This window comes from Elephantulus edwardii, unplaced genomic scaffold, assembly GCF_000299155.1.
Source record: "Elephantulus edwardii isolate Elephantulus edwardi_28Jun2011 unplaced genomic scaffold, EleEdw1.0 scaffold00415, whole genome shotgun sequence".
Taxonomy (NCBI): domain Eukaryota; kingdom Metazoa; phylum Chordata; class Mammalia; order Macroscelidea; family Macroscelididae; genus Elephantulus; species Elephantulus edwardii.
Window position 1 is genome coordinate 491,570 of NW_006400165.1, and position 24,887 is coordinate 516,456.

Below are 24,887 nucleotides of genomic sequence, written 5' to 3' on the forward strand. Positions count from 1 at the left end.
GAATCTTTGTGTGGTGAGAAAAATGTGAAATTGTTTACTGTAGATTAGTAAGTAACGTCATGTTGAACTTGCTTACTAGGTAATCTGACATTGGGGGGAGCCGTGATTGTAGGTCACCTCGGGCCCTGCTGTCCTCACAGAGAAGCATTTCTTTGACTCCACATGCTCACTTATCCTTGAGACATCTCGAACTCCAGGGGTATTAGGCCCTCAAACGTGACATGTCCCCAACCATTAGGACCTTCTGCACATCCTCAGCCCTGACTATCCTTTCATGTTAAGAAAGATCCATCTCTCTCATATTTGCTCAATCAGAAACTTAGGAGACCTCCTTGCTACCTCACAGTCCATTCCCAAAACTTACCTGTTCTAATGCTAAAACCCTCTGACCAGAGCCCCTTCCCCTCTGCTCTAGGCCTTGCTGAGACCCTTCTTCTCCATCCTGCAGCCACCAGGTCAAAGCCCACATCTGCCTCTGTCTGTCACCTGCTCCTCTGTTTCTAAAACTGATGGGCAAACTCCCTCACCCTGGAAAGAAGCTGACAAGAGCAGGGACATGTCTGTTTTCTTTGCTCATGGACACTAGGGCCTCATCTACCAGTAAGCATGCAGTAAGCAAGTGAACAAACATTTAGCAAGTGAAGGAATGAATAGGATTCCTTGAACTTGCTCTCTATGTTCCCAAATCTACACTTTGTTTCATTCTCCTATTTCTTTTGTATCATCAATTTTTGTATCGTCTTTTGTATCTCTTGACACTAGATTTGTTTGTGTCTGTCTCGTGACTAGATATGCATCCATGTGAGCAAGGACAATGTGTTTTTGTCCACTCTCGGATCCTCAAGGCTAAGCACAGGGTTATGCACTTGTTAACTGGGTGGAGGGATTGTCTACGTCATCAATTCTAAACTCCGCCCATCGGTATTCTGAACCCTTGGCCATCTGTCTTCGCGTCCCCCTCTCCCGGGTACTCTCTGCCTCTGTCTGTAGGGTCATTGCATGTTGGTGCCTGTGAGAGTGTGACCAGGACTGCTTCCAGCTTCTCTGAGGACACTGGCACCTGAAGCCCAATTGTCATCCACAGTCTGGGTTCAAGTCCACGTAAACAATCCTAGCCCAAGCACTCAGCCTCTCCTTTGCATCCAGGGGCCACTGTTTAACAAGGGAGCTCTGCCTCCAACCCCATACCTCGAGGTCAGCCCCAGGCTGGGGCTCTGAGGACCACACCTTTCACACCATTTGCTCATCTGTCAAGCTGAGTCCAAGGGCCAAAATGGGACCCTGCCTCTGCCCCAATCAACCACCTGGCCCGGAGTCTCCATCAACCAGAAGCTATAAGGACTTCCCTGCCGGTACAGATGGCAGGTGAGTCCCATAACCTGAGAGGTCAGAGTGGGGTGCTTCTCCCAGGGGGTCCTCTCAGAGCAGGGTCCAAATCTAAGGACCACAGGAAAGGCTGATACCCCAGTGGGTCTTCTGAGTGGAGGTGGGTTCCTGCCTGAAGGTCCACAGGCCCCTCCCTCCTTCCTATGGACCCTGCTTGGCCAGGCAGCCGTCTGATTGCTGTTACCAGCCACCACCCTGCCCCTCTTTTGGAAGGAAAAGGCTGGGCCGCCTCTGGGCGCTTGGTGCTTCTGCTCTTCTGGAACCTCAGTACTAGAAAGGAGACAACGGTCCCACACAGCCACATCCCGCAGCTCCCAGGTCCATGCACACAGGGCCCATGCCAAACACAGGCAGCCTTGGCCACAGGCAGCTGTCAGCCCTTTGCTCACCAATCAGATGATTTCAGAAGTGGCGTGTCGCCCTGCCACAGTCAGCATCTGTGGGTCCACGCTTGCAGCCTCCGATCAGAAGCCAGCCCTTGGGGCTCATCAATACCATAGGCAGGTCTGTCCAGTCACAGCACTGCCCACCCTGCTCTCAGCCAGCAGGGCAGGCCGGCAAAGGCCCAGAGTACAGCATGACCACTTTTGTCTGAAGCCGCCTGCCCACGCACCTGCTGACTGGGCGTCTGACCCCGCACTGCACACCTCAGGCTGGATGTTGGGCTGCAGGGCTGTGGAAACTGCCTTCCAGACCCGGGCACAGGCCCCTCCCAAGCACCCTGGAGAACTGTCCTTTGCAAGGAGTGCTCATCTCGAAGGACTTTGTGTCTGGGGATGCAGAGCTGCCAGCTCACCACCCCCATACACCTGCCTCTCCACCAGCTCACCTGGCCAGGTGAAGCTGAGAGAGAGAAGGACTTCTTGGAATGGAACAAGTCGTCTGGGGGCCATGCCTCCCCTTCCCACATCTCTCAGACATGGTCTCTGGGAGGGGCTGGGACTTTCTGGTTGCTCCCAGGTGCAGCAGTCTCCTGCCCTCCCCTCCCCTCCCCTCCCCTCACTCCCACTCCTTCAGCTGCTAGGAAGCCGCCCTAAGAACTGGGGATATTGAATTTCAGCTTCTGCCCAAATCTGAGCTAGTCCAGGGCGAGTCCAGAGATGACCAGGCCTCAATTTCCCACCCTCAGCTGTTTGGAATATACATATTCCACCCTTAGGGCAATGTGTTGTAAGTTTAACAGCTTAGAGGACGTCGGCAGGGACACACACCAGGCCAGTCGGAGAGCTGCCTCAGGAAAGGGCACTGCCAATGCCGGTCGTTTTCTGGAAAATGCGCTTCTGCCTGATAGGTACGACTCACGATGTAACACGCAAGCGCATAGTAGATGCACCCCAGAGAACTGTTGTTGGGTGCTGCCAAGTCAGTTCTGTTTCACAGTGACCCCCCCCCCTGCCCGGACTGGCACCACTGTCACCATCTGTGCTGCGCGTGAGCCCATGGTTGCAGCCAGGAGACTTTAGGAAGCAGATTGCCAGGCCTGTTTTTGAGGTACCTCTGGGTGGGTTAGAACCACTAGCCTTCCATCTGGCAGTCAAGTGTTTTCTCTCTGGCAGTCCTCTGTGAGGTCATCGTGCCAGAAACCCTCTCTGGGGATGCTAGTCAGGGGCCATGCCACCAGCACTTGACTTCTACAGGGCCACTGGCCCAGTGGGGGCACTGGCCGTGTCCTCTGCGAACCTCAAGCCCGGGAAGCCCATGAAGGCCCCCACTTGTTCAAGAGCCAGTCTTTTGCAGAAGGATGCTCTCCCTCCAAAAGCAACCGCAGATCTGACCAAATACCTCACTTCTCTCACCCACGCCACCTGCTCCTCTGTGGGCGGCTGAGGGAAGAGCCCAGCGCATGCGAGAGCCCTCAAGGAAGGCGTGGGCAGCTTGGCAGGAAAAGTCCATGGGGCAAATGCCCCACAAGCCCCCTTGGGTCCCCCCAGAGATTAGGAGTCAGCTCTGTCCCAAGGCCCCTCGACCATCATTGCAGAAGGGCCCAATGCCCAGGCGTCTCTAGGGCCCTTCATGGGGTGGGGGCGAGGGCAACCAGTGGCAGGATGGAATTGGCACACACACACACACCCCAGCTGTCAGAGAGCAGGCAGGTGAGGGCAGCAGGCTGGGCTCTGTCTTAGCTCACCTTCCTCAAGTGTCTCTCCAGGGGCCCTACCTGTGTTTGTTTGCAACTCTGCTAAATTGCTCCCAAGGGTGCACCTTTGTTTCACAACATATTTTCAACCAGACTTTTCCTGCAAACATGTCGGTGTCTGTGCACACACACCCACATCACGTCCCAAAGCGCCAGCCTGGCCCCGCCCCCAGCTGCCTTCCCTCTTTCCAGCTTTGCTGGCCAACCACATGGAGCAGAAGAAAGGGAAGCCTGGGGCCAGCTGACTAGCTGCTTCCATGCTGCTCAGGGCAGGGGCCACCTGTCTGGTGGCGGGAAGGGACACTTGCTACCCCTCACTGAATGGTGGGCCACCTCATCTCCCCAAGCCTGAAGATCTTGAGCCCTGGGAGGACCCAGGGGCTCCTGGCCATTTGCCACTCTCCCAGAATCTCCTGATTAGAGACACTCGTACCTGGGGGGCTGAACCTCTCCTCTTTTACAGGCCCTCGTCCAGGACCACAGGCACCTCCCAGGGTTTCTTCACCCATTGTCTGTGTCACCCATTGTCTTTGACTATGTATCCAGCAGGCTTGGTGGTCCCCAGAGCTCCTCTCAGGGAACCCCCTCATTGTAGATAATACACTGAGGGCCAAAGGAGGGTGGCATTCTCCCTGCCAGGCAGAGACGTCTCCCTCAGATGGCCATCTGCTCACACACTGTGTCTGTCACGCTAGCTCCGTCTCTCACAGACGTGCTCTAACTCATGTCACACCTGGTGAGTGGCACATAATCTTCTCTCCGAGTAGGGAAGTGTAAGAGATAAGAGTCATTGGAGATTGGGGAAGGCCCTGCCTTCAGAGCTGTGAACAGATGCCCTGGTCTCGGTCTAGACTCAAGTACGCAAGAAACCAGCCACCAGGAGTTACGCTGTTACTGCACTTTTATCGTTCTCATTGCGGAAAGCTGTGAAGGAAGGAACAGGGCAAAGACAGAGGGATGGACAGGAGGGTGCTGAGGTCAGAGGGAAGGGGACAAGCCCAAACCTGCGCTATGACACCAGGAAGGACCCAGCTCCCACACGTGTCTGCCACTGGTGTTGTCATGGCAACAGTGCCTCTCCTCACCCTCTGAAGAGGCACTGTCTGGAACCCCTTTAAACCTTCTGGGCCTCTCAATGGGTCGCTGGTGCTGTCCCAGGCAGGAGGCCTAGCCAGAGTCGAAAAGTGGCTTTAATACTGCCTGGGGGCTGCTGGGAGGTGGCTGGCTGGTGGCTGAGGAGACAAGGCAAACAGGGGCAGGAGGCGATGGCTCAATGGCGCGTCTTTGCGTGAAGACTCAGTGCCGCATCCAGAGCCACAGGTTGACCAGGCAGGCCGACAACAGGATGGTGAAGAACACAGTTTCCTTGTAGTGCCAGCTGTGGCCTTGGCCCTCCAGCTCCTGGAGACGCTCAGTGATGACTTGCATCTGGAGCAGACCAGGAGTGGGCCTGTGAGCAAGGCTCAGGAGCCCAGGCCGCAGGGATGGGAGACAGGGAGGCAGAGGGGACAGGGGCTTTGAGCCCTCAGAGGTCAGCATACCGCTGAGTGGGCAGCTGGCAGCTTGGCGGGAAGGCCAGCTGATGGCTACACCAAGGCGCAACCTCCGAGCTGCCCAGGTCCCACTCACTGTCCACGTGGGCCAGTTGTGACACCTTCCCACTCGGCGGACACTCACCTGCCTTCTCATGAGCTCAATCTCCACTCCACTGAGCTCTTCAAAGCCAATCTCAGCCAGGAAATCACTATCCAGTCTAATGGCAAATAAGAAAAGAGACTCAGAGTTCCCAGGCAGGGCCTGCACAGGGCACACGATGGCATAAGGGCAAGTAGCTAAGGTCAGGGCTTCTCTGGATGGTTACACTCCAACCCCCAACCATTTCCTTGCCTGGCAAGGAGGTACCACAGGGCAGCGGGTCAGCAGGTGAGGGGGCTGGTGAGAAGACACCAAGTATTTCTGGTGCTGACCAGAGTAGCCAGGCGCCCAGGGGCTCTGGCTTCCCAGGAGCCTCCTTACCCCTCGTGCTGAGCCTGCATGACGGAGACGCTCCGGAAGCACTGCTGGCCACGGCCAGGCTCCTTCGACAGTTGCAGGGTTGACGCCTGGGATCCCTGAGGACAAGAAGGGACAGCTAGGGAAGCCTGTATGTGAGTGCGCATGCGTGTTGTTTTGGGGGTTTCCCGTTTTTTGAGGTAGCATGATGGTATTAACATATAAAGATAATTAGAATGAACTTAACAGTAAATCTTTGGATCAAGGAGCATCCAGCATGAGAAGGGACATGATTCACTGGTAACTCGCTTTCTTTGCTTTCAAATTGCCACATTAATGAGATTGACATTATGAAAACCTGTGGCCTGCAGGGAGCCCCGATTCATCTATTAGTTGTTCTCAGAAATGCTGTTTCTATTTTGGTCTACTTTTAAAGGCATGTTATTTTTCTCCCAAACCCGCAGAACGGAATGACCAATTTCTTTTTTGTCTTTGTGTGTTGGGTTTGCCAAAGGTAGTCACTAACAGTTCTACTAATTATTTTCTTTTCAGATAAGTAGATAGATTTAATAAACAGCCAGCTTAATTTCTAACTTCAATATACTGTTGATAATTTTTCAACTGCTAGAACGCATTACTTCAAAGGTTACGTCTCCCTCAGACTCTGAGGCGCAGCTGCCACGCTGGAGCCAGGCCAGCCTTTGGACACAGGCAGTCAGTTCAGTATTTCTGGCTTTTTGGCATCCACAGGCATTCTTTGACTCGGGAGCTCGAGTCCTCTTTTTCTGGGGGTGGGGGTGCGGGGAGTAGGGAGGTCATCTCAACATTTGTTGTAACAACTCACTCCTGCAATAGTCAAGTCATCTTTTCTCCATTGTAGTAACGTTTTCCCGGTATTCTTTGCAACCATAGAACTGCCCTTTTTTGACTCTAGAATGTTCCCTCACCCACTTTTGATGTAGAGTAAATGCTGAGGTCACATGACTGGATTTCCTAACAGCCTTACCCTAGTCCTGACTCTGAGAGGGCTTGCGGCTCAGCTTCAAGTGTTATTTTCCTTTGTTTTGTAATAAAAGAGTCATTTCACATGCTTTCTAATGACACAGCGTGAAACCTATATGTACTCCCTAAAAGATGGCCCGGGGCCTCGTGCTGCTGCCAGCTTGCCACACGGGAGAATCCCTCTACCTCCTTCCCAGCTCCACATCTGGTCGTGATCTGCCTCCTGGAGTCAAATCCTACAAGCAAGGTTCCCAGTCTCACAGGCCCCATACAGTACCTTGTTCTTGGCCTTGGTGGTATCGCTTGTTTTCAAAGGTTGTGGGATGTCAGCGGAATCAGTAGGTAACTTCTGCTGCTCCTGGGGGGCACTGTCCAGGGACTGGGTCCCACGGTCCACCATTTCTAGGAAGAGAGGTCCCATGAGTACCCATAGAGTTTGCGCCAGCACTTCCCAGGCAGGGACACACCCCAGAAACATACTGTCCCCAAACATCTTAGGAGTCGTACTGCACCCGTTCACCCTTGTCCATCAGCCCTGGGCTCAAAACCTCAAAACAGTATTTCCTGAAAGTCCAGTGGGGTCAGAGGCCCACAGGCTGACTGCTGACGTGGAAAGGGAGAAAGGGCCCCAAACCAGAAGATCATCTTCGTAGGCTCAAATGCAGGGACGGATGCTCCAAAAGCAAGAAAAACAGGGTAAACGGACGGAAGAAAGGGACCTGTCGAAATGGAAGTTACAACGTTGAGGACATAACTACCCAAGAGAGAAGACACGCAGCCAAGAAGAATCGAGAGAAAGAACATAAATAAATGAATGTCAGGCAGCCCCAGCCCTGAACTAAACACTTCTAGGCACTTCCATTATGTTTCGGTCTGATCTAGTGCGTCCCCCCAGGCTCAGGTGTTCTTACCTGCCATCTCCTGACTCTGCTGGCCTTGCTCTCCGCTTCCAGGACAGAGCTCTTCCTCCTCAGGCATTTCTCTGTCCTCCTTGAGGTCAGGGATGTGTCCAGCCATTCCAACCCACTACCGCCAAGGAAGTACAAGGTGTAGGGCCTATGAAGACACTGGCCAATCCACGGGATCAAGTGGCATGGGCCGCAGGAATATATCCCCAGGGCTGGGAGGGGGGGGGCCACACTCCCTTCCCGGGCTGGCCTTGGGCTTGTACCTTCTGTTCCGCTGTAATCTGGCAGGCTGGGTTCACGGTCTTCTCCTTGCTACTCTGTTAACGACTCAGAAGAAGAGATAAGACTGCCTGTGAGAACGTCCTTCGACCCCTTAGTTCCTGACTTGGCCCACTGATGGGGGTGGGTTCACCCTCCATTGTGTTTAGGGAGAGGCAAGGGTGGGCACGAGACTCTGAAATCAATCAGGGCTCACCCAGCCTCCACTGCTCACCAGAAGGGACCCTGTAGGGAGTTCCCCTTCATCTGCTGATCGTTCCCAGAAATGCTATTTTTATTTCCATTTACTTTTGAAGGCACACAACTTTACCCTCCCAAAACCCACACAACAGAATTACTTTTTTTTTTAATTTCTGGATGTTGATTTTCCCAGAAGTGGTAGCTGTTGTTGTTGTTAGGTTCCATCAAGTCGAGCACTATGAACTCTGTTCTTTCCTGGGCCATCCTCATACTTCCTGAACACGAGAACCCGTTGCAGAAGCCACCATGTCAACCCACCTGGTTGAGGGTCTTCCTCTCCTTCACCGACCCTCCACCCTTCCCAGCATCATGTCCTTCTCCAAGGAATGGTCCCTCCTAGCAACATGCCCGAACTGTGTGAGGCAAAAGCCTCATCTTTCTTGCCTCCAAAGATCACTTCAGCTGCACCCTCTTTGTTCTCCTGGCCGTCCATGGGATGTTCAGTCCTCTTCTCCAACACCACAGCTCAAAGGCGTCAATTCTTCTTCTGTCATCCCTATTCACTGTCCAGCTCTCAGATGTTTAACAAGTGGTCAGAAAGACTATTGCCTGAATCGGATGCACCTTAGTCCTAAACTGACATCATTACTCCTCAGTCATTTGGAGAGGTCCCAGCTGCAGATGTTCCCAGTGCAGTGCATCTCCCAGAGGTACTCACGAGCAATTCTATCATTTCATTCCTTATCCAATAGCTAGTTGTCTAGACTGTTGGTGGTGGTAGGTGCCATTGAGTCCAGTTTGCATCAGATCTGAATCCTGTGCGATCTCATCTTCTCAGGTGTGCTCAATTTAGTTGAGGGGCTTCCTCTCCTTCTCTGGCCTCCACCTTTCTCAGCATGATGTGTCACTTCAAGTACTGTTCCCTCCTGAAAACACCCCCAGAACATGTGACGTCAAGTCTCATCATCCTTGCCTCCAAAGAGCACTCTGGTTGCACTTTCTCCAAGACATGTCTGTTTGTTCTTTTGGCCGTCCGTAAGATATGCATTCTTCTTTGCCAACCCTACAATGCAAAGGCATCAATTCTTTTGCCATCTTTATTCAGTGTCCAACTCTCAGTTGTAAAGCAAGTGACTGAAGACTACAGCCTGAATCAGGTGGACCTTGGTCTTTAAACTGAGTCTTTGAACAACAACAAGAATAGATAGGTAGATTTCATAACCAGCCAACTTTATTTCTAAATTCAGTATCATCTATTGTCCATCATCTGGCACCCCCACCTTCACACCCAGAGAGTCCACGAGGAGAAGTGGGAACCATGAGAACCAAGGGAGGGGACAAAGGGCAAGTGAGGAGGCACCTGCCCTTGGTGGTGGTCTCGCTCAGTCTCTCTGGGTATTAGACTACCAAACAGGAGTAGCTTCACAGTCTCTGGGCCCAAGGGAGAGCAGACGCTGTAAAAGGAACCAAGCACAGCTGGGCCAGGTGAGAGGCAGGAGGGGGCAAGGGGACAGGGGGTCCACTCCGAAGGTAGGAGGCTGCCTGTCCTCCTCTCTCACCTCATCTGTCCAACTCTCCTGCATTCCTGGGGCTCAAAGAAGGCCTGCCCAGCTCTAACAAAGCAGCTGCTATGAAACTTGTGCCTCCTGACGCTACCTTGGCTGTCACCCAGTGTCCAGGAGGCTGTAGAGAAGCCCTCCCCATGCACCATGGGCCTGAACGCGCCCTGCCGGGGTCATAGGTACAGGGAGACCCAGGTAAATGTGGGTTTCAGAATGGGGAACCGTGCTCCTTAGTGCACTGTGTGAAATCTGGAAAGGTTTCCTGAAATCCAAAAGCACCTGGTGTCCCTGTCCAGCTTTGCCAGCGCCAGGACATGTCACCTCCGGCAAGTGTCTCCCGTCTATGGGCCTGAGACTCGCAATTCCCACCACAAAGATCAGAAAGGTCCTGCTGGCTCAGCTGGGGAGCCAGCGCGCCTCTCCCGGCAACATCCATCTGGTTTCACAAGTGTCCAAAGACATCCTTCTGAGCCTGTAGACAGCAAGAAGCCTATTCTTTTTTTAAAAAGTTCTTTTTCTTGAATATGGTTTGCATCCAGGATTCATATCCATTGTGTTCCGTTCTTCTACACCGTACATCACACAGTCCCTCATTTACCCTGTTTTTCACATGATCATTCCCACATTGTATTTTATACCCTGTCTTTTCAGGTCTATTCTAATTCCTTCACCTCCTACCACCACCAACCAAACTCTGTGACCCCATGATTTCACCCCAACACCCACAGCCCCTCTGACTCCTCCCTTTTCCCCGTTGGACTTTTGGGACACATCTTACTAGTTATCTTTCTATTTTCACAATAATGTTCTTATGCAGTATTTGTCCTTATGAGATTGAGTTCATTCACCCAGGAGCTGTTATTTTTTTTCTCTTTATCTAGATGTTATTGTAAGTTTATAAAGAATTTGGATTTCCATTCATTCATTGTTACACATTTTCCTCCCAGCTCCTCCAGCCCCAGTTCGGTTTTTCTTTAGAAAAAAGGTTATTTCATTGTTATACAGTCCCTCCCACAGATCATTTTACTATGCAGCTCTTATTCTAGACTCTTGTCACGACAATAATACCTAATCATATATTCCCTTTATACAGTTCTCTCCCTTGTCTGTTTCAATTCCATGTACATTATTCATCTCCTCTTTTCTTAGTTTCCCCACAACCTCCCTGTCAGTCCCGTTCTATAACATTGGAACTATGCACTATTTGTCCTTTTGTGACTGAGATATTTCACTCAACATAATGTCCTCCAGGGTCACCCATTGTATATAATATTGCATGAGTTCCTTGTTTTTCAATGCAGCGTAGTATTCCATTGTGTGAATATACCACAGCTTCTCTATCCATTCGTCTGTTGATGGACACTTGGGTTGTTTTCAACTCTTTGCTATTGTGAACAAAGCACCGATAAACATGGGTATGCATATATCTGCTTGGGTGGTGTTATGATTTCTTTGGGGTATATTTCCAGTCGTGGAATTGCTGGGTCAAATGGCATTTCTATTTCCAAGTATTTGAGGAGGTGTCATACTGCCTTCCAGAGCAGTTGCACCATTTTACACCCAGGAGCTATTCTTTAGCTTCAGCCTGGGCCTCAGGGACTGAGGCAGGAGGGGGAACGCAAGGCCTCCTCCTAGCAGCTGTATAAACAACAAACGGATCTGAATGCAACCTTGTCCTGTGCCGTCCTCATCATGTCTGATACCCTATGCCCATTCCCCTCCTAACAGCATGCGAAAATATGTGAGATGAAGCTTCGCCATCCTTGCCTCCAAGGAGCACTCTGGCTGCCTTTCTCCAGGATGTATTTGTCCTTTTGACAGTCCACGGGATATTCAGTACTCTTCTCAAGCACCAAAGGCGCCAAATCTTCCTTCAACCCTATTCATTGTCCGGCTCTCAGCAAGTAATTGAAAAGACCATAGCCCGAATCAGCACAACTTAGTCTTTTTTTTTCTACCTTAGTCTTTAAATTGGCATCATTGCTCCTTAACACCTTAGAAAGATCCTTGACAACAGATTTACCCAATAAAACAAGCCTTTTGATTTCCTGACTACTGTCACCCTGGCAGTTGATTGTGGATCCAAGTAAAATGAAATTGTTGACAACTTCAATCTTTTCTCCATCCACTATGGTTTCACCTATTATGTTGGTCCAGTGATGAGGGTTTTTATTGTTGAGCTGTATTGAATACTGAAGGCTATAGTCTTTAATAGTCTATAGCTCTCAAATTGTGCAAATAAAAATGCAGAACCCCAAGGTAAATGTGAGTTTGGATGAATAGTCAACATTTTCATGCAAGGACATTCCTGTACCGTTTCTAGTACCTGAGCCTCTTCCCCACGGCACTGCCCACCCACCCTGCCTGGCATCATCCTCTTGGTCTCTCATGCATCCCAAGTTATCCTTCTGATGTACAAGAGAATGGAGTGGAGCAAGGGAGGAAGGCTGTGAGGTCTGTGGTCAGGGATGTCTTAGCCACTGCCAGGCGAGGTGGCTTAGAGCAGACCACGTGTCCTGACTGTGTCTCCGGGAAGGACTGAAGATCTGATCCAAAGGCGTGTTGTGGGTCCTTTCCTCTCACCGGAGCACCTGTCTGGCCTTCACGAGGGGAAAAGCTTCAGCCTTCCCAGACTTCTCATATATAACCTTCTCCTGGCATTTCTGCCGGGCTCTTCAGTGTCTGGGGCCCATCACTCATTTGCAAAGTGTTGACATAGTGCACGTCTTCGCAGTGGTTGTAAGGGGCCAGTTGAAATGATTGTAGAACAAAAGTTCCGGCTCTTCCCTGGGAATCTTTGCACAAAGAAAGCCAGAAGTGAGGCAGACGGAGGCTAAAGGAGGCTCCAGCCAACGCGCATAGCGTCAGGAAGTGGACCCCAGTCAGAGGGCAGGGTGCGGTCCAAGGGGGCAACCTGGTCTGCCAAGTCTTCCAAGAGGGTGAGTGCCAGGGTATGACGTGGATTCCGCTTGGAGCTGCAAATGGTGCCTGCGTGCCTGGCACTGGTCGGTGACTGTGTATGAGACCCAAGACAGACCAGAGGACCCAAAAGTCTCCCCAACTGGGCCCAACATCTGCTCCTGGAAAGTGGGGGGGGGGTTGGAGAACATGTGCCCTTTGCCTGTGGGAAGGCACCCACCTTATATACCAATGAGAGCGCTGTTCTAACAGTCGGTTCCCTTGGGGTCCTCCCTCATCCAAGCAGATCTACCGCCAGGCTTTCCGGACCACCCGGCTTCCCCTCTGGGTATTGTACGCAGAGCGTTTGTTTGACGGGAGCAGTGAGCATCCCTGGGCCAGCCCTCTCCACACAAGTACCTGCGTGTTTCAGGGCGGTGCCTGGGAGAGATTATGAGCACAGAGCCCAAGTGTGTTGATAAGCCGGGAGTTCAAAGCCACCAGTGGCAGTGAAGGGCCTAGCAATGTAGAACTCTTATGAAGAATTCAGCCTGGGAAAGCCAATGCGGCTGCCCCACTCTGCCAGTCGTTATGAATCAGAATTCACCCGATGGCGAACAAGAACAGGGTAGATGTGGAAGAAAGGCCTGGTGGGAACCCATGCAGCTCCATTCTCTGGTCCCAGTACAGGGTCGCCTAGGGTTAGGGGCCGAGTCCATGGGCTCTACCAACCGCCACAGGCTCTGCACGTCTGTGACTTTGCTGCAGCAGGCGGAGGAATTTCCAGGCTCATCAACACAAGACATTAGGAAACTTCCCCACAGGCATCACTATGATGGGTGAAAAATTATAGCTATCTTATTGTTGTTCTAATGTAAACAGCCTTAATTATTACTCAACCCAAGCCATTTTTTCACACATTTGTTGGCCCCGTGTAATCTCCTCCCTGTGAAGTATCTGCTGGAGGGCTTGGGTCTTTATTACACGGACGCCCAGGCACGGAAAGCGCTTCTTCCCTCCAGCTTATCAGCTCTGAAGAAAGAGGATCTCCTTCTGCACACAGCCATCGCTGGGGACCACACAAAGCAAGCCATTAGCATCTAAGCTTTTGCTGGAATCTTGAGAGCATTCAGCCTCCACAGAGCAGTGCTCAGACGTCTGTGTTGTGGGGTCGTCTGTTTTCTCCGCCTGCATGTCTTACCAGCCCCTGGGCTGCACGATCACCTGCTTTACCACTGGCCTTTGTGCAGGTTGCTTGTGTACGCTTGGGGTCTGGCAGCCGCTCTGACACCTTTTAGGCAAGTCACTTACCCTCTCTAGGCCTCAGAGGACCCTCTTCACATGGGTTAACAGGATAAAACTGAGGTCCTGCTGGTGTTCCAGGGCTCTCTGTGCTTCAGGGCAGACCCCAGACCCTCCTTCCATCGCTGTCCTATGCTGGGGGAAGAGCAGAGGCATCAGATGGGTGCGGGGTCCCCAGGGCCTGCCCCACTCCACTCAGAGCTATCTCAGGCAGTAGGAGGCCCCAGCCCCAGCAGCAAGCCGGACTTGGGCCCTTCTCACTTGTGGTTAATGGAACCAGGAACCTGGACCCATTCTTCCTGTTCCAGGGAGCAGCTGGAACTGTGGGGACCAGGCTGTCAGGCAAAGGCCACAGGGCCCCTTGATGGCTGGTATTCTGTCTGGAATCGACTTACTGAGCGGTGTCAGGCACCAGGGATAGGGCCCAGGCCCCTATCACCCCAGGGCTCCTGTTCTAGTGGGCAGACAGGATGCCCACAGCTCTGAGGAAGGTGGCAAAGCTTGGGTTCCAGGCAGTCATGCCCTTAACCCCATCACACTCAACCCCTTGACCAACACAATGGCTCCAGCAGAAGCCGTTTTGAGGCCCTGGATGAGTTCTGTGGTCTTGTGCCCAGTGAACCTTCCGGAGGGGTGAGAAGGTTCCTAGTTCCCGGGCAGAGGTTGGTAACCAGCCGCGTGTAACTCCTCGGATCACATATGCTAGCACTGAGATGTGCATGTCAGGATCTGAAGTGCCCAGCCAACAACAGGGAAGAGATGGCGAGGGCAGAGTCTGGACAGAAGGCCGAGGTGAGGAGGCAGCAGAGAAATGAATGACGGGTGCAGTGAGAACTTTCGAGGGCTGGGATGCAGCCTGCTGGCTTAGCTATCCAGCAGCAGGATTGGAGCTTAGACCCGGGTCTGGGACTGCCTTGCTCAACCAGGCAGAGGTCCTGGGGAAGAACTGCCTCTCCCAGACCCGCCAGCAAGCAGGCTGGGGCTCCACCCCAGGCACACAAACAGCACACACTGTGGTCCTACCGCTCCCCTTGAAGTTTGAGTCCCAGCTCCCCACATCTCGGCTGGGATGGCCAAGGCACAGAGCTTCTGGCACTTTCCCAGGGCCGCCAAGGCCTTTGGGCCGTTCCAAAGAATAAAGTGTCTACCTCAGCAAGGCCAGTCCTTCCCCTGGGTGCATGATGCACCTCCAGCTCGGCCAGCAATTTCCACGCTCCCACCCCCTCGCCCTCACTTCTCCCCCAGCATGATGGGGCCCATTTAGTTCTTTGTCAGCACAAGGCTGTCTGTTCCAAGAGGGCAAAGACTCCCTCGCCCGCTCCCCTACTCCCTCATCCCCTGGACCTGGCACTTCAAGTGAGAAACAAAGCACTCACTGCCCGGAGCCCATTGTGACTCTCCATCGGGCTTCAGACGCTGTCTTTGTTCTTCTTTCTTCTATGGAGCTGCTAGTGAGTGGGTTCAAACCACCAATCTTCCCATTCGCAGACCACTATGTAGCCAACTACACCACCAAGATCCCTTCATTCAAGACTAGTTGTTGTTAGGTGCTGTTGAGTCAAGTACAACTCAGTGCGACCCTATGAACAACAGATCTGACCTCTGACCTGTCCTGTGCCATCCTTGTCGTCTCTGACACACTTGAGTCCATTGATGTGATCAGTGTATCAATGCACCTGGTTGAGGGCCTTGCCCTGTTTGTTCCACCTTTCCAAGCATGATGTCCCTTTCCAAGGAATAGCCTCTCCCAGCAGCATGCCAAGCTTCACCGTGCTTACCTCTAAGGAACATTCTGGCTGCCCTTTTTCTTAGACGCGTCTGTTTGTTCATTTAGCAGTTCATGGGATATCCAGTACTCTTCTCCAAAATCACAACTCAAAGGCCTCAATTCTTCTGTCATCCTTCTTCATTGTGCAGATGCATAGCAAGAAAGGATCATGTTCTGAACATGCACATGCTAGTCTTCGAACAACATCTCTGTTCCTCAGTCATTTGGAGAGGTCCTCGACAACAAGCTTTGCCAGTGCAATCCTTCTCCTAGTCTCCTAACAGCTGGTACCAAAGGTGTTGGTGATGGATCCAAACAAGATGAAATCACTAACAGTTCCAGTCTTTTCTCCATCTGTCATGATGTTGCTTAGTGGACCAGTGGTGGCGATTTTTACCTTCTTGCTATTGAAGGTTGTAGTGCTTGATCTTCTGCAGCAAGCACCTTAAGTCCTCTTTACTTTCAGGAAGCAAGGTGCGTCATCTGCTTCTCACAGGTTGTTGATGAGTCTGCCTCCGGTTCTGATGCCCCATTCTTCTTTATAGGAGAGCAGAGCTGAAATGTGCGTGGACTCTGGTGTCACCCACTGTATCGGCCTTGTGCTCCCCTGCTCTCCAACTTTCTCACCTCCTGACTACTTGTCCTGGAACTACTGGTTCGTCACCACCACTCAACAAGTCTGCCCCTTGCCAAAATCAACAACACCCTCTGATAAGTTAACTCGGGAAGCCTGCTTCAGTCCTTGTCTGAGTCTCTTGGGCTACCGGAGCAAAAGTCCACAAAGTGGGGGCTTAAAACAATGGGTATCTCTTGTCTGATAGTTCTAGGGACCAGAAGTCCAAATGCAAGCTGTCAGGAGGGCCGTACTCTTCCTGAAGGTTCTAGGGGGAGATCCTTTCCTGCCTGTCCCGGCTGCAGGAAGCTGCTGGTCGTCTTCAGCATTCTTTAACGTGTACACACTTCACTCCAGTTTCTGCCTCTGTGGCCAAGTGCCCACCCCCTCTCTGGGCTTACTCTAGCACAAGGTTCATTACAAGCAATTGCTATTACTCGCTTAACGCCCTCCTCTCTGACAGAAACGACTTGAGGCAGGGATGTGCCTGGTTTGTGGGGCCCTGGGCTCTGTTACCACTCACCTCTAATGTCCTATCAGCCCTAGGATCCCCAAGTGCCAGGACCCAGTGGCCGGCGATCCTGGGCTCAGCGCGGGCAGCCTGACAGTCAGTCCCACCACGGCTGCATACACCCTGAGGAGACGGTGCAGGACGTTGCTGGAGATGCCAGTCCTGTGATTCTAGAAGACAGCATGTTTGTCTTTAAAAACATCCGAGAAAGCAGACGGTCAGGTCCACTCAACATGGCAGCCTAGCACAAAACTGCAGCCAGGGCTCGGGTTATTACTGCTGGCAGCTAGCCTTCACGTTAAACCCTCGAACGCAGCACCAACTCTCAGGTCATCGCCACGGTCATCGCTGCCAGGGCATTTCCGAGTCCCGAGCAGTCACTTCCAATGCTGGAGGCTGGCCCAGAGGGTGCTGGGACCCCCCTGTGACCGCACTCACACCAGTACCTGGGGGTCCTGCGGGGCTTTGAGCCCTCTTCCTCCCTGGGAGGCCAGCACGTTATTACCCTCTGAGGAGTCGCTGGCCCTTGCTGCCTCCAAATCCAGGAAGCAGAGCTGGGCAAAGCTTGAGTGTCATATCCCACCTAGGTGGGGTACAGGGCACAGTACTTCCCTCCCGCACTAGCAGATCACCTTCTAGCAACCAGGGGCCAGGTGACAGGCATGCTGCTAACACGATCCCACCCAGGACGCGTCCTTAGGCGCCATCTGACGTTTGCACAGATAGATGTGGTCTCCTGGAAGTCGCAGAGCACCAAGATGGACGAGGCCAGGCCAAGTGAATGCCAGCGCTCTTTATTATTGATGGTGATTGTCTTGTACAGAAAGACACAACAATCAGCACAGAAAGAGAGAAAAATCAGTGAAGTTGCTCCCCATCACTGGGTGCATGGCTGTCTCAGCCAAAGCCGACACCACACACGCACATGAGCAAGTTTCAGACGAATTCGGTTCCCGTCACAGACTCAGATGCACACACACTGTCACAAATTCACAACACAAAGAGCGAGCCAGGGGTGGGGGCAGGGCTTGGGGGAGGAGGGCAAGTCGTTGGGGGCCCTGGGAGGGGGAGGGGAAGGCAGGGACCACCAGGCACTGAGCAGCCCAGGGCCACAGCTCTTGGCCGTGGAAGTTCTTGTCAGAGGCAGAGAGAGGCTTCCTGACCACCAGCCCATGAAAGAAAAGCCTCCTGCCTGGCGGTGAATGAGCGGAATCTCTGCTTTCCAGAGGCTTGGAGAGTGACAAAGCCGGGCCCAGGTGGCCCTCAGGAGAGTTCATGGGCTGCTTCGGGCAGGTAAAGGAGGTCCCCACAGGCTCATTGCTTCATCTCACACAGAAGACCCCAAAACTGTACTGCAGAAGAGGAGATTTCCAGTATTTTCACTCAACAAGACAGACAGATAACTGGGTTCTCTTAAGTTGCAATTTGCTGAAGGTTCGGAATTAGTGGGCTTCAAATTGATGAGGTTCGACTAGCATCACAGGCAGTCTGATTACAGTACTTTGTGAAAAGAGCTAATTACACTGATTACTATTAGCAGAGTGTCACAGGGAGTGTGTGTGTTTCTTAATCAACACAGGCCTGGAATGGAGCCTCGTCACTTGTCAGGCTGCAACTCAAGTAGGCCCGTGGGCCACGAGGCCACGCTCGGCTGTGGGGTGCGAGTGCCACCAGGACAGATGCACACACGCCCAGAGGGACAAGCGGCTTGTGGGGAGCCTCGCCTGCTCGCTCGCTCTCTCTTGAACAACAGGACATTTTCAAAGCTGTGTTGGCTCCCCCTCCCCATCTCATGGGACGTCATTTGGTCACAAGTTCTACTCTGGCCTGGGGTCGGTGTCCTCTGTCCACCTAGAGATACAAACCGTCTGGTTCCAGCAATGCAAAAGGTGTTGTCTCACTCAACATCCCTCCCACTTGGACCACCGAGAGGCGACGCCCAAAAAGAATAAGGAAGAACATAGGGAACCGATTCCCGATTTCCTGCCAAATTCTCAGGCACCGAGCTGTGGAAACCTCGCAGATGTGATGATGGTCGATCTTGCTTTACAAAGTCTGAGAGGTTTTGGTTTACAACGTGTGACCATCTTGTGTCAAAGGATTTTTCTGAAGCGTTTTCTGTTATGCATCACCCCCAAAGTCAACAGTCGCGTGTCTTTCCACAGAAAAAATGGAAAGAGGCCCCGAAGTGCTCAGTGGGAACAAGTTGAAGCCAGGGCACCCCACCAGAAAGGAGTGGCCCCCAAAAGTTAAGCTTGCTTCCCTGTCTCACCCCAACACACACACACACACACACACACACACACACACACCCTCTGCTATTGTTTCAGAGACATGTGACGAAAGGCAACATGCACATATGCACACACACAAATTCACAGGCCTCAAGACAACAAAAGTGTGGCTACTTAAAAGCTCTTCTTATCATATCAATTTCACGCCCACACAAAGACGGAGCTTGAAAAGTTGGGACAGGGCATTCTAAAACCTAGCTGTGCACCCCAAGAGTCACGCCCAGTGGGTACTGCACAGTCTTCTCCCCACGATATGCTTCTCAGCATCCCAGAGACCCTAAGTCCTCCTCCAGGAATGAAGCTGGCTGACTGCCAGGCCTCAGTTGCACCAAGAGCCACGGACCTGTCCTCTGTGGGCCATTCTCCAAGTACCTGCTTTCCTGCTCTCTCCTCCGCAGCCCCGAGCTGTCCTGGGGCTGGGCAGAGGACTCCGCAGAGGTGGTGGGTGGTGGGCACAGCTTCGTGGACTCCCTTTGGCTCTGGTTAGTGGGGCCCAAGCCTGATTTTCCACACAGGCTTCCAGATCACATGCAGCCATGGTTCTGCGGAAACCTCCACCGTGGTCTCCACCGTGGAGAAAGAAGGGCCCTTTGAGCTCCCACCTTCCTTGGGGGAAAGGGCAGAGTGCAATGCTAGAGGCCCAGAGGAAAGAAACAACGAAAAGAACGGTGACAGGCCGCCTGGTCAGCACCACCGGCGTTACGGAGACCTTGGGTTTGGGGACGTGACTGGCAGGAGATTGACTTCCCATAGAGTATCAACATTTTCAGCTTGGTGCACACCAACCTCTCAGAGACGTGTGAAACCCAGCTAAGGTCATTCCCTGTGAACTTACATCTTTCTAGAAGTATCTTAAGAACAAAGCTTACAGGCTCCTTTAAACATATCACACACTTGAGTTCAGTCTGCACCAGGCCCGTGAGGTAGGGAGAAGGAGATGCCCAGCCCTGGGCCTTGTTATCCATGCTTGGGGCCTCACTGGACCAGGAACACAGGCCCTCCAATTCAAAATACATCTCCTGGAAGGCCCCCAAGGTCAGGAGGGGCTCCAGAAATCGCTGGAAACCTCGAGACGGTGGGATTGCAGTCTAGGGTCAACCCCCCACCCCTGCATGCGTGCCTAGGAGAGCTCCTCACTGAGCAAGAAGCTTATTGGGTCTCTGTGGTTTGAACCGCTGACTGGCCATTCTTCAGGGCCCTGGAAAGATGTGCTACATCTCCAAAGCACCACAGACATCAAAAGGTCAGGAAGATGGAGGGGTGGGGTGGAGGGACCACGGACCGAGATTTCTAGACAGAAACTAGCTCCTGGCGATGGCAAAGCAAACCATGAACGGCCTTTGACCACGGTCCGAGGTTTCTGGACAGAAACTAGCTCCTGGTGATGGCAGAGCAACCCATGAACGGCCTTTGCGCCCCAGCTCGTGGGCTCTCCCACATCTGCTCTCAGCTATAAGGATGGGGAGAGAGAGGGCCATGCCAAGGCGAACCTTGGACACGGACTGGGGCTGAGCAGTCAGCTGGTCACAGTGAAAGGGCCGTGTTTGGGTTTGGGGGAGTTCGAAGGAAGGGCACAGGACATACTGTTTTGCTGTATTCCTTACTCCATTTTGTTTGTGCTGCAGACACTTAGTCACTTCTTTTCCCTGTCCTCAAATTCCAGCCAGGAAACAAAGCACAGGAACCTTAGAGAGACGGGCTGGTGACAAACTGAACTCTTACCCAGACCTAGGCGTTTGGGTCGATTCCATTGCCGAGGGATCCCGGGCAGCAGGGCTGAGAGCTGGTTTGCTGGGTGGCCCTCTTCTCAGAGGCCTTGGACGCATGCATGACCCCATCCTGACATCACTGCCTGCCTGCCTGCAACACCAGCCACAGAATTATTTGGCAACAAGGAGGCTAAGGCTGTTTTGTGGTGGCACAGTCTTGGAAAACCATAAAAAGAAAACCAAAGATGCCCGCAGGCGACTTCCGCCCAGGGCAGCGCTGCTACTTGTCTGAGGCGGGGTTGACCTCCACTATCTCCTCATACTTTGGGGGCGGGTCACTGTAAGTGACACCAGCCTCCTCCCGGGAAGCAGTCGCCTCCTCATAGGATGGGGGAGGGGTGGCACTGCCGAGTCTGCAGAGGGGGAGCTCGGGGAGGTAGAGGGTGCTCGGGAGCCTGACCGTGGCCCTGCTTCCATGACCGGGCCCCACCACCACCTGCGGGTAGCTCCTTGCTCCCCGGTGCCCAAGGGACTCTGCCGGGCCATGCGTAGTGCCACGGTACACCATGACCCGAGGGAGGTTGTGCCCAGCACGACTGGCAAGGTACCGGTTCTGTGTGTAGGAGGGGTGGTGATGGGCGGCCTTCTGCAGCTGACACCGCCAGATGATGAACAGGGCGACAACAATCAGCAGCCCCACCCCCAGCAGCGGCACCACCACGTACATGGCGTCTGAGCTGAGCACAGGGTCCTGGACAGGGCAGACTGTGTCCTCTTCCCAGGACTCGATCTGCAGAAAAAGAGCAAGTGTCACCATCACCTAGAGAAGCTGGTGCAGTGGGAGGCCACCCCTGCACACATGGCCATCCTCCAGGAGCCAGAAAGGACATTACTCTGCTCCTCCAAGACTTCCCACCCGCCTGAGAACCCAGACCCGGTCCTCAGAACCCCATCACTGAAGCTGTCCCGACCGCCCTGCTCTCATGGCTGTAGGCTTCTCCCACACCTGGCTCCTCTGAGAACTCTCTGGCATGAAAATGGCTTCGAGAGGGAGTGGGCCTTTCTGGTCACCAGAAACACTGCCGAGAGGGGCCATCTGAGGGCAGGGAGAGGTCATGACTGGACTCCTTCCAACCAGACTCAGCTCTGAGCCAAAGCTCATCATGGAGGCTACAGGCCAATGGTGTCACCCCAGACAGCAACTCATGGTAGCACATTACCCATCAATCCTCCTGGGACTGTCTGCCATCAAGTCCAATGTGACTCATAGCAACCCCATGGACAATAGCTCTGAAGCCTGCCCTGTCCTGAGCCCGTCTGACTCCAACACACCAACCCCCATCGCCCCAGTCACTGTATCAATCCATCTCACCCGGAGTCTTCCTCTCCTGCGCTGTCCCTCCATCCTTCAGAGCATGATGTCCTTCTCCAAGGACCAGTCCTTCCTGGCCACATGCCCAAAGCGTGTGAGACAGAGCCTCAAAATCCTACCCTCCGAGGAGAGACTTGGTTTCACCCTCTCCAAGACAGACCTGCTTGATGTCCTGCTGGTCCAGGGAATGTTCAGCAATCTTCTCCAGCACCACAATTGGATTGCATTGTTTCTTCTTTTGTCATCCTTAGTCATTGTCCAGCTCTCTGATATATATCAAGTAATTGTGAAGACTATGGCACACCTTAATCTCTAGATTGACATTGTTGCTCTTTAGTATTCCAGAGAGGTGCCTGACAGCAGATTTACCCAATGTAACATGTTGTTGTTGTTGTTATGTGCCATAGAGTCGCTTGCGACTCATAGCGAACCCATGTACAACAGCTCTAAACTCTGCTCTGTCCTGTGCTAATCTCATTGTCTCCGACACACTCATCCCGATTGCCCCAGTCACAGAATCAATCCATCTCCCAGAGGGCCTTCCCCTCCTGTGCCTGCCCTCCACCGTCCCAAGCATGATGTCCCTCTCCAAGGACCAGTCCCTCCTTACAACATGACCAAAGTATGTCAGACGAAGCCTCAGAATCCTTGCCTCCAAGGAGCAGCCCAGTTTAACCCTCTCCAGGAAGAATCTGTTTGTTCTCTTAGCAGTCCATGGTACCCTCAGCACTCTTCTCCAACACCACAGCTCAAAAGCATCAATGCTCCTTCTAGCCTCCCTGGTCATTGTCCAGCTCTCTGATGCATAACAAGTGATTGCAAAGACCATGGCCTCTACCAGATGCACTTTAGTCTCCAGAGACACATTGTTGCTCTTGAGTACCTTAGAGAGGTCCCTAACAGCAGACTTTCCCATGGCAATACGACTTTTAATTTCCTGGCTGCTGGTGTCAAGAGTGTTGACTGTGGAGCCAAGCACACTAAAGCTGTTCACAACTTCAATCTCTTCTCTATCCATCCTGATGCTGCTAATTGGCACAGTGGTGAGAATCTTTGTCTTCTTGACATTGAGTCTCAATCCATATTGAAGGCTGCAGTCCCTGACCCTCAGCAGCAAGCACTTCAGGTCCTCCTCAGTTTCAGCAAGCAGGGTTGTGTCATCTGCATAACACAGATTGTTGATAGATCTTCCACCAATCCTGGTGCCACATTTCATGCAACATGTAGAATATTTTTATTTGATTTTTTTTTTGCAAGGGGCGGGGGGAGAGGCTGCTTTAACAATAAGTTCATGGTCTTGATCTAAAAACTCTTCACAGAAAATTGGTTCAGCTGTTGGCAGCCCACTCCAGAGCTCTGAGGACGCCTGGAGCCTTCTGAGCTGCCCAAGCTTCCTTCCAGGCAAGAGACATGTAGGAGCAATTGCTCCTCTTCTTTTTAACATTGTCTTCTCACAGCCTGGATTCTCTCGTGTGGCAGCGTGTGCTCTTGGACACCTCCTCCATCACATCCGGAGCTATGTTGTTCTTTCTGTACTGAGAGAACTGTTTCTCGGAAGCATCTTCATCTTCTTCCATTAGGTAACACATATAAGCTGCAACATTCTGACCCATAGTGTGTTTCCAACAAACTTCTGCACCAAATTCCTTGCTCTCTGAGTCATAACCAGGGAGTCATGTGGTGCTGTGAGGAGTAGACAAGCTTCATCCACAGCTCCTTTCAGAGCCCCAGACACTATTTCCTATGGTAGTTCCAGCAATGCCTGCATCCAAACAGCAGGGGAAGGCACCTGGTTGGCCATCAATGCTTTCCACCATTGTATTCATCTCAAGTTACCTTCCATGTGGCCGCCATAGACCTTGTCCGTGCCAAACCTATTGAGAAGCCTGCAGGCAAGCAGCAGGTCAGTACAATATGCTGCTGCATAGATTGTCAAGCCAACTTTCCCAGCATACACTGGAAGTTCACGCGCATAGACGGCACAGACCATCATAGGCCCTTCTATGGGGGATAAGCAATCTGGCAAATTAGGTAGGTCTCTGTTGGTTACATGAACTGTCTGTCGTTCTGTATTTGAGAGTGTTGTACTTACTTATTTTCATCTTGGATTACCAAGTGTTTCTGAGAAGTCATTAGTTTTGCCCTCGCATCGTCTTCTACATTTCACTTGGTGTCTCTTCAAGTAGGCCTTGTTCTTGAGACCTTTATCAAGCCCCTTCTTGCGGAACAGAGGCGCTGTCTGTCTGTGGCTTACTGAAGACCTTCAGGCCAGCCAGCTCTACACGTGGAGGCAGAGGGAGACAGCGTGTATTTTGATTTCCTGACTGCTGGTCCAAAGGGCTGTGGAACTGAGCTAGCTGAAATTGTTAATCTCAATCTCTTCTACGTCTATCATGGTGCTACCAAATGGCCCAGTGGTGAGAATCTTTATTTTCTTAATGTTGGGCTTCAAGACATATTGAAAACTGCCATCCTTGTTCTTCTAAAGCAAGCGCTTCAGGTCCTCCTCAGTTTCAGCAAGCAAGGTTCATCTGTGGAACGCAAGTTGTTGATGAGTCTTCCTCCAGTCCTGATGTCAAATTCCTTCTCATAAAGTCTGGCTTCCAGAATGATCTGTTCTACATATAGATTGACAAGGTATGGAGACAGGATGCATCCCTGATGCACTCCTTTCCTGATTTTGAACCATGCTTTATTCTTGCTTTTTTCCTGATGACTGCTTTCTGATACAAGTGTAGGTTTTTCATGAGCACAATCAAGTGTTCTAGGATTCCCATTCTTCTCAGTTAGCCAGTTTGTTGTGATCCAGACATCTTTGCATAGTCAATGAAACACAGATTCCTGTGGTACTCTCTGCTCTCAGCCAAGATCCATCTGACATTGGTGATGATGTGTCTAGTGCCACGCCCTCTTCTAAACCCAGTTTTATTTCTGGCAGCTCTCTGTCAATGTACTGTTCCTGTTGGTTTTGGAT

At 52.2% G+C, this 24,887-nt stretch overlaps 2 protein-coding genes and 1 pseudogene across 2 annotated transcripts; all 3 read right to left on the reverse strand.

The window, feature by feature from the left end:
* Positions 1-4,819: 4,819 nt before the first annotated feature.
* Positions 4,820-7,534, reverse strand: FATE1 (fetal and adult testis expressed 1). The gene is made up of 5 exons (XM_006902453.1): positions 7,429-7,534; positions 6,795-6,919; positions 5,540-5,634; positions 5,201-5,276; positions 4,820-4,951 (listed from the first exon to the last, which is right to left on the reverse strand). Exons 1-5 carry the CDS (start codon positions 7,532-7,534, stop codon positions 4,820-4,822), a joined length of 534 nt encoding a protein of 177 aa, XP_006902515.1.
* A 13,287-nt stretch (positions 7,535-20,821) lies between these two features.
* Positions 20,822-21,358, reverse strand: PRRG3 (proline rich Gla (G-carboxyglutamic acid) 3 (transmembrane)). The gene has a single exon (XM_006902454.1). It carries the CDS (start codon positions 21,356-21,358, stop codon positions 20,822-20,824), a length of 537 nt encoding a protein of 178 aa, XP_006902516.1.
* Positions 21,359-21,493: 135 nt separating this feature from the next.
* Positions 21,494-24,887, reverse strand: part of LOC102865270 — an 11,041-nt pseudogene continuing 7,647 nt past the window's right edge.